At 43.7% G+C, this 19,112-nt stretch overlaps 1 protein-coding gene across 1 annotated transcript in view; it reads left to right on the top strand.

Moving 5' to 3' along the window:
- The window catches only part of LOC119174183 (protein MMS22-like), a 172,305-nt gene extending 157,100 nt beyond the window's left edge, over positions 1-15,205 (top strand). Inside the window, exons 31-34 of the mRNA XM_037425006.2 lie at positions 1,455-1,516; positions 8,985-9,103; positions 11,725-11,815; positions 14,725-15,205. Of these exons, the coding sequence (XP_037280903.2) occupies positions 1,455-1,516; positions 8,985-9,103; positions 11,725-11,744 (201 nt within the window). The 3' untranslated portion in view covers positions 11,745-11,815; positions 14,725-15,205. The remainder of the gene's footprint in view (positions 1-1,454; positions 1,517-8,984; positions 9,104-11,724; positions 11,816-14,724) is intronic.
- Positions 15,206-19,112: the final 3,907 nt, after the last annotated feature.

The following is a 19,112-nucleotide window of genomic DNA, read 5'->3' as shown; positions in this document are numbered from 1 at the left end:
TCCTGATGCATAGGATTAACGAAGCACGGTGAAGCAGGAATATATCGGCTTACAGCTTCTGCGTATGATGCACGATGTGGCCCTGCCGGGACAGGCAAGACATAGCTGGAAGGCGGAACTTGGAGAGCCTGTCGTACTTCGTTTCTGACAAGCCTGCAAATAGACCCTGCAGTAGGTTGGGACTGGCACTGAATCTTTTGTAGTTCGTCACGCACCACCATTCGAATGAGATCGCAAAGAGACTCGATGTTGATGTTGCCTGCCGCACCTCCGATCTGACCTATCGACGAAGCGGCATTCACTTGCCGGTCGTAAACAGTAGAGCGCTGCTGCAGCACTTGCTCCATGGTCGTGGCTTCGGTCAAAAATTCTGCCACGGTCTTTGGGGGACAGCGAACGAGGCCTGCAAAAATCTGCTCCTTCACTCCTCGCATTAAATGACGGACCTTCTTTTCTTCTGCCATGCCGGGGTCAGCTCGACAAAAAAGGCTCGTCATGTCCTCGACGTACATCATGACGCTTTCATTCGGCATTTGGAGGCGCGACTGAATTGTTTGCTCGGCTCGTTCGCGGCGATCGGGATTGGCCCAACTTGCCAGCAGGTATCGATGAACAACGCTCCACGAGGGAAAAGGCTCACGGTTTTACGTACCAAGTACGAGCGCCGTCCTTCAAGCTGAAGTACACGTTCCTCATTTTGTCGAAGTTGGTCCAACCATTGTAATCCGAAACCCGTTCGAACTAGGCCAGCCAGTCTTCGACATTCTCCAAGACGGAACCGTGGAACACCTTCGGCACACGTGGCTTCCACTGCGTATGATGTGTGGCTGCAGCGCTTTCCTGTGCGTTGGAGGCTGAAGCGCCTTCCGTAGCGTTCGGGGGTGTGACAGACGTCATCTCGGGAAGAGGTCCACGCTCAGGAGGTAGTCCTCGGAGTCTTCGGCTTGAGCGGTGGACAGGTGTTGTCACTGCAGGTACAGGGCTACCTGGAGGCGTTTGGAACATCGGCTGGGGGTTACCCAGCAGCTCCACCAGTTGTCACGTGCTACAAGAAGGTCTTCAACTAGGAAGAACTGAGCCGGCGGGTAGACGCACCGAAAACTGGCAAGATGGCTGCTTTAATAATAAACAACTAGCCAGAGCACGTGCTGCCCCAGAACATCGTCTTCCAATCTCGCGGGCAGCCATGGCTTGCGCTCGCCATAACTAGCGGCCAAGTGGCATTATGTACAAGCATTGCATTATCTTGCAACACAAATGAATTTAAAAACTACCACTACTGCCTGAATGGCACTGCACTGACAGTAATAATGTTTTTGCATTTTGCTTGAGGTTTCATTCTCACCCTGTTTATGTGCATCGCCTTTGTGCAATGCAGCATGCAAAGGAACTAGTGCTGTGCGGTGGGTGCCCCTCTGTGTTTGATTGCTACATTTAAAAAACTCTTTGTGCAGGCTCTGCGGTTCCTTCTAGAACTGCTGAAGCACCTGGCACCTCTGAAGAAAGAATGCTCAAGGTACGTCCTTCGTGTTTCTTAGCCACTGGCGCACTTTGACCATCAAATTGCCTGTGCGTCACTAAACATTATGTATCTGTGTTTCTTAGCAGGTTAGCCATATTGACTTTATTAATCGATGTCGGCCATCATCTATGAGTATAGTCTAGATAAAGATGTGCAAATGTGAAACATCTCAAATAGTAAGAACTTAAAAGCGTGACATTATACTACATTCACACGATTCTAACTTTGCACAAACGTTATTCAACCCCCTCTTCTCCTATCTCAACCCCAGTTAGCACAAAAAAAAATTTTTTTTTAATATAAAGTAGTGCTCAAATACTGTAAGCAGTAATGCATCAACAGCTAGCTTTTCAGGTGTATTGTGAAGTCAAGACAAGAAATGCAGATTCCAATGCGAAAGGTTGCAGGAAAGCAAGCTCTGCAGCGATATGCAGGATCATTCTTTGAATGTTTTCCACGAATCATTGCTGAAACTGTGGGTCATATGCAAGAAAATACAGTATACCTTAAAGATAAATACAGAATGCAAACCTAATGTCATAACCATGTTACAATGCCCCAGCTTTCTCATTTGGTCTGCCATAACTCGCGCTAGTACTCTGTTTTGGTTGTAATTAGACCCCTGAACTTCAGATTTCAAATTTATATAAAATAGGTCGACCTGTAATTGTGTCAATACACTCAAAGTTCATGACAACAAAGTTGCGTCTTGCACAAAATTAAGTTTGCTATATGCGAGAATTTGTTATAAAGGTATATTCCTAACACTGTATCTATCACAAGACTATCTTAATTTACTTTGTTATAACCGATATTTCGCTATATCTTTGTTCGTTATGTGAAGGTTTGAGTGTGTGGTACTGTAGAAGAAAAGGTGTCTTCGCCAGTGGAGTGAGCGAAAAACAAAGGTTTAATGGCTTAGATGAGCAAGGAAGACGTCCAGTCACCGGCAAACGTTCATTTGGCGGCGCCCATTCATGAGCTCTCCGCTCGTGCTCACACTTCGTTCTTTTTTTTTTCTTCCATTAAATATTCAACAATATTTATTACACTCCGGGGCTTGAGAACAATCCGAGGGGATACGATCTCTGCACTGGTCGCACAACGTCAGATCCCTGTGGCAGTCTTATTTTACATGCACGGCCAGTCCATCTTTATCCTTCATACATTCACTGATTAGAGCCGTTTTTTAAAACATCCTGAGTACTTTGTCCTCATGAACAATCGCTATATCACAGTAATCACAACAATCACAGTAATCACCTTCTTTAACACCGTGATTACTGTGTACCTTTCTTAAATATGCACTGTGAAGTAGAAGCAAATATTCGCGCAGCCACCACTTCCATGAGTATTGCAGCACACGCTGTCGGTGAATCAATAAATTCAGAAATGTTGTATCTACCCTGAGCTCTCTCAGACTTCCAGGTGTAGACAGCAATCTGCATCCTAACAAAAAATGAGATGGAGTTGCAACATTGGGCTCATTGGGGCTTAAATAAGTGAAAGTTATAGGCCTGGAGTTTACCTCTGCTTCCGTTTCTGCTAGCGACGTTATTAGTTCCTGTAGGTTTAACGTGGGTCTACCAATTGATCTGCGAAGACAGTCTTTACCACTACCACCCCACCAAGAAGCCTTTTCTGCTGAGAACTTCCACGTCACCTTATTGTTGGCACAACAGTTTACCACCCCGTCTTTTCCTACCAAATGGTGCATCAAACGTAATTCTCTAGCAGCCTTCTTAAAAGTTGTGCCATTGTAGGAGTAAACAATGCGTAGTGTCCCTCGTCGTGCGCAGAACCTCTTGAACACCATAAGAAAAAAGTTTGTAGTAAGATCCAGTACAGGCTCTATATGAATAGCTCTCACTACTGCGCAAGAAAAAAGCACGATATACACTTCCTTAGCAACACCACCATAGTCCTTCACGAACATGGGTCCTGCAAAATCTACTCCTGTTAATTCAAAAGGCCTAGAGTTACGCACTCGGTCACTCGGAAGAGGGGCCACTGGTACACTTGTCGCCTTCGCGCAAAACCGTGCTCATGTCAAACACTTTGAAATCACGCGCTTCACGGCTTGTCTGGCTCTCACCACCCAAAACCTAGCACGAATCTCGGCTAGCCTTGCAGCAACACCACCGTGGAGCACTGTTTTGTGAGCCTGCATAACGATGAGCTGAGTCACATGATGATGGTTCTGGAGTAGCACCGGTGTCTTCTCGCAGCACGTGAGATCCGCGTTGTCAAGGTGTGTTCGTGTCCTCATAACAATCTTGTCGTCGATAAATGAGTGTAGTTTGCGTATCGATGAACTCTTCTCCAAATTGTGTCCCGCTTTGAGTTGAACTATTTCTCTCCCGTAGGTATCTATTTGTGCTTGTAGAAACCAAATGTATTCCGCTCTTGAACATCTTGAGTCAATAACACTCCATCCCGGCGGTGATTAGCTGTGCAGCCGTTGTTCACAAAGCACGTGATCCATGCAGTGACCCTCACCATTGTCATTCAGGGGCTGTATTTCTCAGGGCTGAATAACACTTCCGTTGTCACAATGATCAGGTCTGGAACAACTGTCTTTAACTCACTATTGAGACGTTCATCTGACGCCATCAAAGGATTGAGGTTGTCCATCGTTGGCCAGCAGTCTGATGATTTGGGCAACCAGTCTAGGCCCTTCCACCACAATTGGTTATTTAAAGCACCTTTTAGTGGAATTCCCCGAGTCAACAGATCAGCTGGGTTTTGAACACCAGGGCAATGATTCCACTGGTCTGGATCAGTTGTTTTTTGTATTTTGATTACTCTATTTGAGACAAATTGCTTTCACTTGACGGCCGAGCTTCGAATCCAGCAGAGTATAACTGTTGAATCTGTCCAACAGTACTCATCCATTTTCCAGTTTCTAAATTTGAGCACTCTTGCAGCTAAAACTGTGGCTACCAGCTCCAAGCATGGCAAAGATATTTGTTTCATTGAGGCAACTCTACATTTAGACATTATAACTGTATGTTAGTGATTCCATCTTCATCTAGAACCTTGAAGTATGCCACTACTCCGCAAGCACTCGTGCTGGCATCTGCAAATAGGTGAAACTGGTAAGTTAAGGACTGATTTAAACAAAGCTTCAGATCACACTGCGGATGTGGAAACTTGAGAAGGTCTTGAAGTTCTACACACCAATTCTTGCATTCTTCGTGTAATGGTGCAGGCATGGCTTCTTCTCACTTTGGTCCCATGCTACCAGAGACGTTGGAACAGGACCTTTATCCTGATAAGAAAGGGAGATAGTCACCCCAAAGAATAAAAATTCTGGCAGTTGTCTGAAGCACAAATCTTTTGGTATCTTCATTATTTTGCAGAAACATGGGCTTATGTTAAGTCGGAGTCGATCGCCATTTGTGTCCCACAAGAGGCCAAGAACTTTTGTTGTGGCGGCTTCAGATGACATCTCAGAGCCTTGACTTCAATATCAGATCATTCGTCGACCATTTCTGTAGTTTCATTCTCGCTTTGTTCAAAATAGCATTTGCGTCGTAGAATATTCGTAAAGCTTCACGGGAGGAAGATACCCCTGTGACAAAGTCATCGAGTAGAAGTTGTCCGATAATTGTTTTGCTGTATCTTGTAGGGTTGGTTCCACGTGCTTGAAATGATACGGCAATGTCGCAATTAGTAGAAATGGGCTTGCGGTCGTACCAAATAGAACTCAAATCATTCTGTAGCTTTCGATTTTAGGCAGGGGTTCACCTGCTTCTAGTGTGCGTTCAAACCACATGAATCGTAGGGCATCTCTGTCTTCTTTGTCAATACCTATCTGTAGTAACGCTTTCTGGACATCCACAATAACTCCAATCTTATGCAGCCTAAAATTGATCGGCATCTTTGCCATGTCGTTTATTTTTGGTCCTTTCTCCAGGTGGTCATTCAGCGATGCTACGCCTTGCGCGTGAGACGAGGCGTCAAACACCACCCCAAATGTGTTGTCATTGAAGATCCCCGAATTACTGCATGATGCGGCATGTAGTAACATTTGAGTGGTTCTTCGATTTATAATTTAATTTTTTCTGCATGTCCGTCAGCTTCATACTGTCTGATCGCTTTGTCAGCATTAGCTCGTGGTCTGCGTATAGGCTCGTAACCAACTGCGAAGTCTACGCATGGCAACCGCTCGATTGTTTGCGAAAGTCGAATTTAGCGGCTTCCAAGGCAGCGACACATCATATCGTTCATTTCTGTACTGGATAGAGTTGGTGAATCATGTATTACAGCGTTGTCATAGTCGTCTTTCGTAAGTGGGTCCAAGATAACAATGCTGTCAAGATTCCAGAATTGTTGCAGAGTGCACGACACCTCTGCATCTACGCAGTAGCAGCACGTTTAAAATGATGCTCTTCACATTGGATCAGTCCTTGAAAGGTCCACCCAAGCTTAGTGTTGATGGCCACCAGTTCTTGTTGTTTCTCGTCTAGGAAAATTTCGTTGACCAAAAACTTCCATCGATCCGCTCCAACCAGCATATGCCGTCCTCCATTTTTAATCCAGGGATGTGTACTGTATCTGCGATGTGCTTCTTTTCTTGTAACATGTGGTGTAAGAACCTGTTTTTCATTGGCATTTGAATCAGTTGTTCACAGATGTACGGTACTTGTATGGCTTCCATGTCACGTTTTGAATGATCAAATTGACTCGTGACTGCCACTTTGACAATGTTGAGTCGTCTTTCTGGTGTAGCGCTAGCTCCTTCAAATGCCATGACATCCATTTCGATGCTGCGCACTTTTGGTAATCTTAGCTAATCAACCACGCTCTGAACGTTTGTAGCAGCACTATGTTCTCAGTATTTTGCGATGACGGCATGTGTGATTTGACATGCAAGCTAGGGGTCCTTGATCTGTTGAGCGCTGCTTTAGAGCGTATTCGGGGTCGCAAAGAACTGTTGCGTATCTTCCGTTACACTTATAGCAGCTCAGATTGTGACGGAATTCTTTAGCGCGATACCCCTTGTTGGTACTGTTGAAACATCGGCCAGCCTTGGCTAAGTGACTCTTTTTCTCGTCAATAATAATGTCGGAAGGGCATCTCTCTGTCACGTGCACCGAAGACAGGCAAAAAAAAAAACAAATACCTTTCTGATTCGTTGCGTGGCTACGGCAGATGCCGTAAGTGATGCGTTGTGAAACGTGCCTTGTCAGTGATCTTGAACTTCATGACCGCCGGCGTCCACCAAGGCAATTTTCTCACGAGCTTCCACCTCCATGAGCACGTACTCGAGTAGCTCCCGAAGTTCCGTTTCTGACGTTGCAACCGCATGGACGCTCGTCTGTCAGCTCTGTTGTTTGAAGTATCCTACCAACATATCTCCGGGGATTCCTTTGGTGAGGACCTCGACGAGCATGGCAGCATAGGAGAGCTCCGGGCATCCAAGTCCTCTAATATTGATGTGGACGGTGTTAAATAGGTTTCGCAACGAAGCCACATTGTTGGAGGACTTTACTGCCTTGAGTGTTTGTAGGTTGGACTGCTATTGTTGCTCTATGATTTTCTTTTTTCCAAAGCGGTCTTTCAGTCGGGCAATGGCGTCTTCGTATGACTGCTCCATCGCTTGAATGCTGTTGATGACCTACGATGCCTGTCCAGTCAACAGGTTTTTCAAATAGTAGAACTGTTCAATGTTCGATAGACTGGGGTTTTCGTGAACCGCGTGCCTGAACATGTCCCAGAAATGTTGCAACTGCGTTGAGCTTCGGTTGAAGTGAAGCAGCTCAAGTTTAGGTAAATGAGAGCCGATGAACTCGTGTGTCATCTGATTGCCAAAGACACGGCTACCTGCAGTGATGATACCTTCAATCGCGATGTTGGTTGCCGCTCTGTCGGGGATCCTGGACGTCGACGCCTTCAGCTCCTCCATGTGGGGACTGAGCAAAGCCAGTGTAGCAGCAGCGTTGTCTTCATATTCTGCTACGGAGGCATAATCTTCTGCGGCTTGTTTGTCGGTGAAGTGGGCTTCGAGTTCTAAGTTGAGCGCCAGCAGGCCTTAGTTGCATGCCTTCAGCCGGTCATGCACCACACGGAGGACCGATGAGGCGAACCGGTTGGAGTCGATTAGTTACCGCGCTTCATTTCATAAGTGCGTGTGCAGGGCTTGCTGAGCTGTTCGTTTGCCTTTGATGCGCTCCATCTTCGTTGTGGGCGAAGTCGTTCAGTCGGGTCGCTTATATGGCACAGTCTCGGGTTTCCCGGCACCATAAAATGTAGTAGAAAAGGTGTCTTTGCCAGTGGAGTGAGCGAAAAACAAAGGTTTAATGGCTCAGACGAGCTAGAAACGCGTCCAGTCTCCGGCAAATGTTCGTTTGGCGGCGCCGAATCACGAGCTCTTCACTGGTTCTCACACTTCGTTCTCTTCTTTCTTCCATTAAATATTCAACAATATTTAACAGGTACATATCAAAAATTGCCAAAAACGCTATTGTCGACAAGGTGAACATGTAGTAAACAGCTGTCACAGTGAAGTCTTAAATGAATGCCATATTGCTGAATGTTTTTCATGGTAAAAATAACATTGCGTGCATCTTAAATTAAGTAAATCAAGATAGAGCTGTACTGTACTCTTATTTTCATAGTAGTTCAACAAGCACACCTTTCAACTCGCTTGAGTTGTAAGGTATGCTTACATAATTTGACTAGTTTTGGAAACTTCGTGGGAATTTCACAAAATGTTAATTATTTTCATAAAGATGTTTTTTTGCACAAAGGTGCACTCCATCTCACAAGTTGATTGCAGCATTGAGGAGGCTGCAAGGCTACTTAGCCAATATGAACAGCAAAAATTTCTGAAGTCTACCCTTATACAAATATTCGAGCACTTCAAATATTCAAGCGAATATTGACATATTCGAATTTGATTCAACTCAATTTTAAATTACTGAAAATTTCGAAGTATTGGAAATAATGAATACTTGTATGAATAGTTCGTATATAACCCCCTGTAAAGGTGGTTTTGCTTTAGTATAGAGCACCTTTTCAGGGAAAATTCACACTGCTGCGAACCCCCACCTCGAGGCTGAATTAACATGTTGCCTTCACGTCGATTCTTCCTTTTTTTTTATAGCGGCCTATATGTTCTGAGTACATACAGTAATTTTTAAGATGTAACAGGTTTTACAAGTTATAACTTGCATTCTACCAAAATTAAAATCCTGCTAATACTCAAAGTCGCTGCTGCTTCCACTTTTTTTTTTTTTTTGCCAAAAATATTGTTGTGGCTAGCTGGGTCATGATGGGCTCATTTTTCTTCATATTATGTTACATGCACATTCAAATTCGACTCAAACTGTTTAACCAAATACTCGTCACTTTGAATTCGATTCAAAATGAAAATTCACTATTTGCATATGCCTGCACACAAGTTCTTTTCTATAATGGACAAATGGCCGAGTGTCTGTTGGCACCTCTGTTACAGTGTTCTGCAGTCAGGATTGCCGAACCTCCTGAACAGCCTCAGTATGCTGAGTGTCAACGCCCGAACGAACCGCGAGCTGGTGCTGCAAGTGACACGTGCCGTGATGACATTTTCTTCGGGTGAGTTGCTTGTAAATGTAAAAAAAAAAGAAATTAATAAAGAAGAGCCTTCTCTTTACAGAGAGGCCGTCTTTATGTGCATCAATTAAAAGCACCTTGCCTGCATAAGTAGTGCATAGCTCACCTAATGCCAGCACATAACCTGGATATAAAATTTAAAGAAGTGCTCGTATGCCAATATCTGGTTAACCTCCCAACCTTCCTTGTCTCTCTCCCTTCCTTTTAACTATTTCGTTACCGCAAGAATGGTTGTTTTTCATATGTCTCGGGAAGATCGTTTTTGCCAGTTTGAAAAGTACTCCAGCACGCATTGCAGCATACCAAACTTTGCAGAATGAAATGCTCTTTCCAAAAAATATAGGTTGTAGAGTAGCAAAGACATTTTACAATAAATAAAAATGTAAAAAGTGCGAAATTTTTTTGTCACCAGCTGGTAGACAGTGGAATAAAAAAACACTATATATCAAAAATATTCAAAACAAAGAAAATTCAGGATATACACGTTGTAGATAAATGACCCAGGAAGAGTATAAAAATAATTAATGTTGTGGAAAATATTTCGTTTCACATAGGCAAAGAAAATCGGAACCAAGAAGCTGCTTCATTGCTCATGCCATGGAGTGAAGCATTGCATGGTTTTTCTGGAGGCACAAGTGTACTCGTGCACTCTTCTCAGTAAATTTTCGTTGCCTTGCAATAAGAGTCTTTAGGTATTACAATATAGATGGATACCTTTGGTGTGAATAATCCGTCTATAAATAAGATGTCCAATGAATTTTGCTATTTTATCTAGCGTCACCTCTTTCCATGAGCCACCTCACTCCGCATAGGTTGGCGTTTCAATATATGCATCCAATCATATTCCTTTGCATTTTTGCACCTATCGTAACAAAAAAAGGACAATATCACATGCAGCTCTAAAGTGTTTTGCACTGCTCTGTAGTCTGGGCCAAGATATGCTCCGGGGGCCTTCTTGTCGTTAGGAGAAGCTCTACAGTCAGTGCCACCGCACCGCGCTCTAGCGAAGTGTGGACCACCACGTAACCTGAGTAACTTGCGGGGTCTCGACGAGGCGTGCGAGCACCACGCCATGCTCTTGGAGTGAACGGACACAGAAGACGCGGTCGGTACAAACCAAATAGCATACACACATTTATTTAACTAATTTATAACAACGATATCATCCGCCAAATTGATACATAACTGGTTATGTAATACGCTAGGACATCGTTACACAATAACATGACAAACACACTAACACACCCAAGGCGGCGTCGCCAACAATTGACTTACCACGTGGGCCCCCCGGCGCGTAGGCCCGTGGTGCCACGCGTCGAGGACCCAATATAGAGACAACTGTTTGCGGCAGCTGCCACGCGTAGAAGAGACTCGCCTGCCACCAAGGCCTGCCTTCCGCCAGGGGTCACCATCGGCGCTAAACTCTACTAACAGCGGTACTCAACGCGAACACAGCGCTGTGTATCGATCGATCGGCAGTTGTCACTCCTGAAATATGGCTTTTGTGCGAGACATGTGCGCCACGCGGCACAAACAACTTTACAGGGGGTGTCAGCATCCCCACAAACTATAAGATTCTGCACCAAGGTCAGAAGCTACATACACTTGGGGCGGAGGAGATAACTTGAAGATGTAAACAAAACAAACCAATGAATGGCTATGGATGTCCCAGGCTGATGCAAAACATCGTCCCCATAAAACTTGAAGCTGAGGTGCTGCCATCCATGAAATCTCAGCTCATTCTCACTCAATTTAGGTGGGGTTGGAAGACAGTTTCAAGCAGCGCATGTGTTTTGCAGCGCTGATGCGCACCCAAGCGTGCGTGACGCTCGCGTAATAGGAGTGACTAGTGACACTCGATGTAACCCTGTGTCTGATATAATGATACAAGCAAAACCAAAGCGGCTGGAAACTGACTGTGAACACCACCTGCACACTTTGCACATGCGGCGGACCTTGAGAAATATTTTTTTGTAGAATTCATCTTCCCTGACTTGTAGCAACAGTTCTCTATTGATTAGTTGGCATGAATTTCTGACAATTATTACTGGTCAACTTGGTCAAATTGCGAAGCTAACACATCCATTCGATATTTGGCTTGCAAAGTTTCTTTTCATTACAGAACTTCGATGTTACTGTAGCATAATCACGAGGGGAAAGCACTTCTGTCAAGTTCGCCAGTCTATAGCATTTTCCCAACTACACACGCACATTGATTCACGCAAAAGTCTGTAAAAAATCGCTATGTGGGCCAAGTCGGCAAATTGAAGAAAATTCCGAAAGTTGAGTGGCTGAACTAACTACTAGAAAGTTCTGGGTGCAGAAGAAAGAAATTTAACAGGCCGAAATCGATGAACGAAAGAGTTAAAGAAGACTTATAGCAAAGTTTATTGCTATCAGTGATAAATGTATGCAATATGCTGTTGAGTCACACTACTGATTTACGGGGTCACATTGTTGACTGAACAGCATGGTATGTATGCCTGTCAGCATAATCACGCAGGTAAGCTCTTATAGTTTGCAATGTTATGGTAAAGTGGCACATAAGAAGAGCTTCTTACTACATAGTCTGAATCTTGTGCTTTCTCTTTCGCATGTCACAGCAATGGCCGCACCAAAGTGAAGCACTTGGTCAAACCTGCAAAGCAACTTGGCCAGTTTTACGCCTCAGGATTGTTGCAGGCTGTTGATAGTGTGAGTAGTATATGAAAGTTTTGAAGATACCTTAGTGGTGCCTCAACTGATTGTGATGTTTGTAATGGCCCTTGAATTATGTTTATTTGAGGCAGTACTAGTTCGTCTGAATTAGATTTCTGTAGCCCCACGGAAGCACATTGTTTATTTTTCAAGTGCTCAATATACCTGTTGTTGATTTTGAAGAATACAGTTTCTTAAATTGCCTGTCACAAGTAATAGAACTACATTCATAGAACTCAATAGAACTACATTCATAGAAGTAGACGATCGGCTCCCTGCGACCGTACCGCATCTCCAAAAAGCTGTGTCTGTGTTCGCTGAGTCGCTGATCGTGGTACACATTTATCGTGGACAGCCGCTTATGTCCGTATTGGGACCATGCTAGTCGCTGCATCGACTGCATATCCCAGACTCCGCAGTAGATTCGAAGGAATTGGTACTTGGTGATTAATGCATACTGCATTTAGTGCGCAGTTAGCCGCGTGTTCGGGGGTGTGTTCATATAACGAGCCTTTAGTGTAACAAGCCTCGAAATTGTTTGTGTGTGTTGGGTGGAGTACATAGGCGGTTAGTTGGTGCAATATTCTTCTCTTTTTTATCTCTCCTCTTCTGTGTAGGATCCTGCTTTTGGTGTGTTTTTGGGGGGGAGGGGAAGCGCTGATTTTGTGGGCTTGTTGCATCTGTATAAATGTATATGTGAACTGAGAGAACATTAAACTAAATTAAAGCTAAATTTCCTTTCCCTGTGTGTATCACAAAAAGGACGTGCGTGCTCAAAACATAGAGGTAGCCGCTCCAAAAGCAGATTTTCCTCCTCCAATGGCTGCCCCGAAATTCTGGAAGGCATTCCCATCACTGAGTACGCATTGAGAAGTTTTTTTTGAACAAAAAAATGGGGCAGCAATGTCGCGAAATCAAAAGCTTCTGTGGGAACAGTTCACTGCGGGTAGTCTGCTTGAGCAAACATGGCAAAAAGAAAAATGGCAGCTATGGCGCCATCAGAACTTGTGGTATTGACAGCAGCTTAGTGACGCGAGGGAATTGGGTGGGTCACCGTGAATCACTTCGCTTGATCGCACACACAAACATAAAAATTAATGTAGTGCAATACTGCCCAAGCTGTGTTCGCTGTTATTTTTCAGCTGATATACGCATGTTCACAGGATGTAGCATCCCGCAGATGATTTATGCATCCCGCAGGCTATCTTTATTTTGGCCATGAGATTCCATGTCAGTACCCCTTTGAGCCGTTTCGTGGAGTTGAATACTGAGAACAGACTGCCACTTTCATAAATGGGCCTGTACTCTCTTCATCTTGTGCATCGCTCCCGAAACACACAAGCTAATTTAGCGAGATTTCTTGGCGATACGGTATTCGAACTGACGTACCCACAATCTGAAGGCAAGCGCCCCAACCGCTATCCAGGTACACTGGAGAGCGAAGCAAAGCCATGTATGGTACGGTCTAGTGGGGTGGCTGGAAAGGCTCTTGACTGAGAGGACGGTAGAAATGAGGAGGGGAAAAAAAACTTAGCGCGGAAAAAAAGAGAAAGTGAGAGAAGAGCAAGAAAGAAAAAAAAATTAAGGTGCTTCTCAGCAGAGTGGGTGCCAAGCCTAGAGGAAGTGTGAAACCTTGGTCTTTCTTTTTAATTTTCTCTTCTTTCCCTCCTCTCTTTGCTTGTTCTCTATTTGCAGTTTTTTCTTCATTTTTTCTCTATTTCTGTTCCTATTTCTTGTCTTTCTTTCTCTTTCTGTTTCTCGTTTGCTTCTTCTTTTTTCCTATCTTTAGACACGGTTTTGACTGTGTTGCACTTAGTGACAACAGCATGCGAAAGCTAGGGCCCCTAAAGTGCTCAGAGCTTTGTACGACCATCGATGCGCTCGAAGAACAAGAAGCAGAAAGTTTATCCTTGGCACAAATACGTGCTCAATGTGCTGCAGATGGCTACGCTGTAGTACGTGGTTTTGCCCGCATTGTGCCAAGCAGCAATGACAGCACAGAACAGCCCAGCTCCTTGAAGTTCTTTGCACTTGGAAGTCAAGAATGTCTACACAACCAACAGCTTGACCTTTCATATTAATTTTCCCAGCTCTGTGTGAACGTCCATTTAGTTCATAAGAGTGTAAATAGAGACACAGAAAAGCATCTTATGATAAATCACCTTGTACAAATAACTTAAAGGGGCCTTGCAACACCTTTTTTAAGTAGCCTTGGAGTGAATTCACTAAAGCCGCTTATTTCCTCATGAATTCACCACTGCAAAAATTTTTCAAATCCATCCTGTAGGAGAGAAGTTGCAAAGATTTGTCGCATGCTGCAATTGCACTCTTTTTCTTCTCGTCCCGATGAAAGCGTTGGAAGCTACACAAGGAGCGATCGCACAGAGAAAGCAAATAGGTCACGCATGTTATGACCTTGAACACTTTTTATCTTTCTTTTTTTCTTCAAATACATGGCTTTTTGGTGCGATCACACGCTTGGACTAGTAGTGGCCTCACGGAACAGTTCCTGTAATGACTGAGCGCGCCATGCTCAAATCGGCCAATGGCTGATCGAACTGCTAGGACGAGTGACTTTTTATCTATTCCCGTCATTTTTTCAGAGAAGAGAAGGCAATGTTTAGCCGATTTTGAGAGTTTATTGTGAATTCTAGGTCGTTCTACACTGTATTCGGCTTGCGTCTTCTCGGAAGTCCGTAGTACCAATCGGCAGTGCTTTCTGACCACACTCAAAAAGTGTTGCAGGGCCCCTTTAAAAATGTTTATAATGATGCACATGCAAAATGGTTCTCCAAACACAATGCACCTACATGTGTGCGCATGAGTTTGCATCCTATTCCGAGCTACTCACAATTACTGTGGTATAACTTCAAAACATAAAAATGCCCTTCTTTGTTTTTTTCCAGTGCTGCTCTGTAGTGGACCATCTCATCGACCCACAGAGGCATGTTGCTACAAGGAACTTGATTTTGAAGATTGTTTAGACTGTCGCTTGTTTTTGTTTTATATTGTGATCGTGTTGCTGTGCTTCCATCATCCTGAATGCTAGGAGTGCCAGCACTGTACACATCCAGGCTCTTGGTTATGTATACGTTCAGTGCTCATGAAATTTGGTGCAAAATATTGAGCAAGCTTATGCAAATATGTAAGTACCCACGTGCAGTTCATGTCATGCTGCCATAATATAAGCTCTCGCACTTATGTCAAGCCTCTAGCAGCAGTCATATTCATAGTCAATGACATGGTTACCTATTACAATTAAAAATATTTATTGTTACATATGTAGAAGCTTTGCTGCCAAGCTTCATTCTAGGAGCTACCCTACAGGCATTCAGTAGTGCATGGTGTCAAGTTTGCAAATGTACATAAATAAACTTTTTCTCAAAATTTGGTCTTTCCCCTTGCGCTTGCGACTCCATAAGCAGCGATAGGCATAGTCAGAAAGAACGAAACACTGAGAAGCATATTCCACATGTCTTCTGAAGAAGTGGCCAGAAGATAGTGCTTCTAAAATGAGTAGTGAAGGCGAGAATGAAACTACTGTCTCGCCTAATTAATAATTCTTGGGGTTCAATGTCCCTAAACCACCGTATGATGATGAGAGACGACGTAGTGGTGAGGGGAATTTCTTCATTTAATCTTGAAGTGGGGCTTTGCTGCAGTGCGGATTTCTTCTGTGTATGTGTATTGATGTATATTAATCCTCATGTAACCCCCTCTAAAGGTGTTTTTACTGCAGTGAAGGAGGGCTAACCCATGAAAACACCCATCCAAAAACAAAAAATAGCACTGCTGTAGAGCTTCACTTTAAGGATAAAGGAACATGTTACCCTCACATCGATTCATCCTTTTTTTTTTTAATTTAAGAGCTTGTTATACCAGTTATCACTTGCACTGTACCAAAAGTCAGATCCAGATACTATTCCAAGTTGTTTCCACTTTCTTTGGAGTAAAAAAAGATGGCGTTTGCACCGGCCTTGTTTCAATATTTAAAGAAAATATATTGCGCGAGTTAGTTGGGTCATGCCAAGTATGACCTTTTTTTTTTTCATATGTGATGCATACTATTCGAATTCGATTAGAAATTATTTGACCAAAATCACAATTTGCTTCAGCTTCACTTCGAACTGATAATTCACTATTTGCACAAGCCTAATTTAACCTCGTGTTTTCATCAGTATTTGCTACTGAAATAGTCGCTCCTGGTTCGTTACCACCTGCAAATTTACACTGCCACTCAATGCCACTCATCGAATTCACCAAACAGCATAATGCTAATGAGTGAAAAGCTAGAATAAAGTTATCATCAGCATCCTGGCTAGATAGTGCAAAGTCCAAATTACCTGATAAAAAGTAAGCATGTGTTCCAGTGTACATATCGGAAAACAAATATTCATCTCTTAACTACTGGCCAATCTCTCTTACAAAAGTACCCGGCAAGATGATGGAGCACGTAATCTGCACCTAAATTACATGCTTCCTAGACACCAGTAGCTTCTTTCACCCAGCCCAACATGGCTTTTACGAAGGCTCGTCATGCGAGACACAACTTGCCATCTGTCCATAACTTGCTCCCTAACTTACACAGTAACACCCACGCCATCTTTCTTAATTATGCAAAATTATTTGAAAAGTTACTTTCTAAATGGCACTTAAGCTATCCCCTCGAAGCTTCCCTCCCCGAACATACTAAAGCTGCCGAATATCTCTAATAATTTATCAATCGGTGCATGTAAATAATCGCACATAAACTGCACTGCCTGTAACTGACATACCCCAAGGAAGTGTCTGAGGTCCCCTTCTTTTTTTTTTGTTTACATTAACAAACTTTCCCTTCATTTTTTTTCTCTTATATTTTCATCTTTTGCCGATAACTGTGTCGTATATCACGCAAATAACGACTCGTACCATAAAGCCCTGCTTAACAAAGTGCAGGACTTGTGTAACGACTGGCTGACGATCCTTAACCCCAATAAATGTAAAGTAATATTTTGATGATTTGAATGATTGATATGTGGGATTTAACGTCTCAAAACCACCATATGATTATGAGAGACACCATAGTGGAGGGCTCCAGATATTTCAATCACATGGGGTTCTTTAACATGCACCCAAATCTACAATATTTCGCCTACAATATTTTCGCCTGCATCGAAAATGCAGCCACCGCAGCCAAGGTTTGATCCCGCGACCTGCGGGTCTGCAGCCGAGTCCCTTAGCCACTAAACCACCTCAGTGGGGCTAAAGTAATATCTTTCACCAGCCGCCATCACTCCTTCCTTATGCCTTATAATATCCGTATTACTCTCTTGAAAAAATAAGACTGATTTAGGAACCTTGGTATCACCCTTTCATATGATTTAGATTAGTCTATTCATGTGTCGCGCATTATTGCTTAAGCTAACCGAACTTAGGGATTTTTAAAACGTCATTCGCACCGCCATGGTGGTCTAGTGGCAAAAGTACTCTGCTGCTGATCCACAGGCCGCAGAATTGAATCTCGGCTGCGGCGGCTGCATTTTCGATGGAGGTGGAAGTGCTGTAGGCCTGTGCGCTCAGATTCGGGTGCACGTTAAAGAACTCCAGGTGGTCGAAATTTCCAGAGCCCTCTACTACGGCGTCTCTCAAAATGAAATAGTGGTTTTGGAAGTTAAACCCCACATATCAATCATTAAAACGTCATTTACATTATGCACCTCCTCTGTTAAACTACCAGCATTCAAAACACTTGTACGTCCGAATTTTTAATACACATTCCCGAAAAGGTCCCCACCATAGAGTTTCATGTATGAAACTCAATGGTCCCCACATGAAGCATACCTCCTCAATACACTAGAAATCAGTCCAAAATTGTGCGGCGAGATTCATTCACTCATTGTGCTGTTATCACGCAAGCATATCACCACTGAAAGCACGATTCGGCTGTCATCCTGGCATTGCATTGATTCAGCAATCCTTTTTCACAGGTTCTCGCTTTATCAGGCACCATACATCTTGAACACCCCCCCACTCTTTTGCCTTCATACAGGGCATCACTAGCAAATAATCTGTACAAACGATCCCCACCCTAACTTATAGATTCTGCATGCTTACCATTAAAGCATATTTAATAATTTATGCTACTTCAATTAGACGTTCACAGTTTTTATTCATTTCTGAACCGAGAACATTTTTGAATGAGCCATGGTCTAGAGTACATAGGCCTCAAATTTTGTTTGTTAAACAGCAGCTAGAACCTTTAAACGTTAACATATGGAGCATTGTTTCAAGTGACTCATTGGCAAAAACCAAAACTGAATTTGATTATATATTTCCTTCTGATGTAAAACTTCTACCTAACAGATATCTAAAAAGCTTTTATTGCCACTGCTATACAACAATGGTTGTTGACAGCACTTTCATTGGGGGTGCAAACCACTGTTGCATTGCGGCTTGAAGAGGCGGAGAGCATTAGTGTAGAGCTTAGGTGAGGCCGAGCATTGGTGAAGCTTCAGGGGGGCAGGGCTCCTTTTGCACCCCTTTTCCGACGCTTTGTGTACAGTCCAATATTGAAATTATACTTTTTCCAGGTCATTCCATCGATTTGGCTACATTTAAGGTACATCTGTACATGACGTCCTCTCTCGGCAGGAGCAGTGGCATGCTGCCATAGCTGAATAAAATCAAAGCAAAAAAATCACAATTGACGAAAAAGCTTGTTGCCAAAATGGACTCCCGGCTGTATGCAGCGAATACCCACTGGAACACTTTAAAATATTGCAGTGTCGCACTATGCAAAAGTGTTTGGATTTCTAGGAAAATTGAAAACCGCACTTTAGGAACACATGGGGCCTCATAGTAAAAGATTAAACACTCTGAGCAGCCGTGCAGTTTGTAGTGAGACACTGAATTTACCAGAGTGCATATAGGCAGAGACTTTTGAAATACCCGGAGGGGGCAGGGTTGGTTACCTGACTTGCTCTTCCACAATCCTCTCTCTCCTCCGCACACACCTCTCATATATATATATATATATTGACCCGTGTCTGCGTGTGAACGACAACGATAATGTGGGGATTTAGCGGACACCAGGTAGTGGGCCTCCGGCTTGACTCGAGAACAAAGAAGGCAATCTTGCGGCTCAGCTGTTGAGAACACGCTGCTTTCGCTGCCTCAAGGCGTACTTGTGCTTTGTTCGCGTTGTACTGCGACACTGGTGGAGGTGCTGGCCCGCGACCCCGCCTGATGCTCCACACTCCCACGGGGAACCGTTCATCCAGCCCAGAAGCACTTGTCAACACTCCCGTGCATCGCT

This window comes from Rhipicephalus microplus, chromosome 5, assembly GCF_043290135.1.
Source record: "Rhipicephalus microplus isolate Deutch F79 chromosome 5, USDA_Rmic, whole genome shotgun sequence".
Classification (NCBI taxonomy): Eukaryota; Metazoa; Arthropoda; class Arachnida; order Ixodida; family Ixodidae; genus Rhipicephalus; species Rhipicephalus microplus.
Note: the sequence above shows the minus strand (reverse complement) of the source record. Positions and strands in the feature narration are given on the sequence as shown.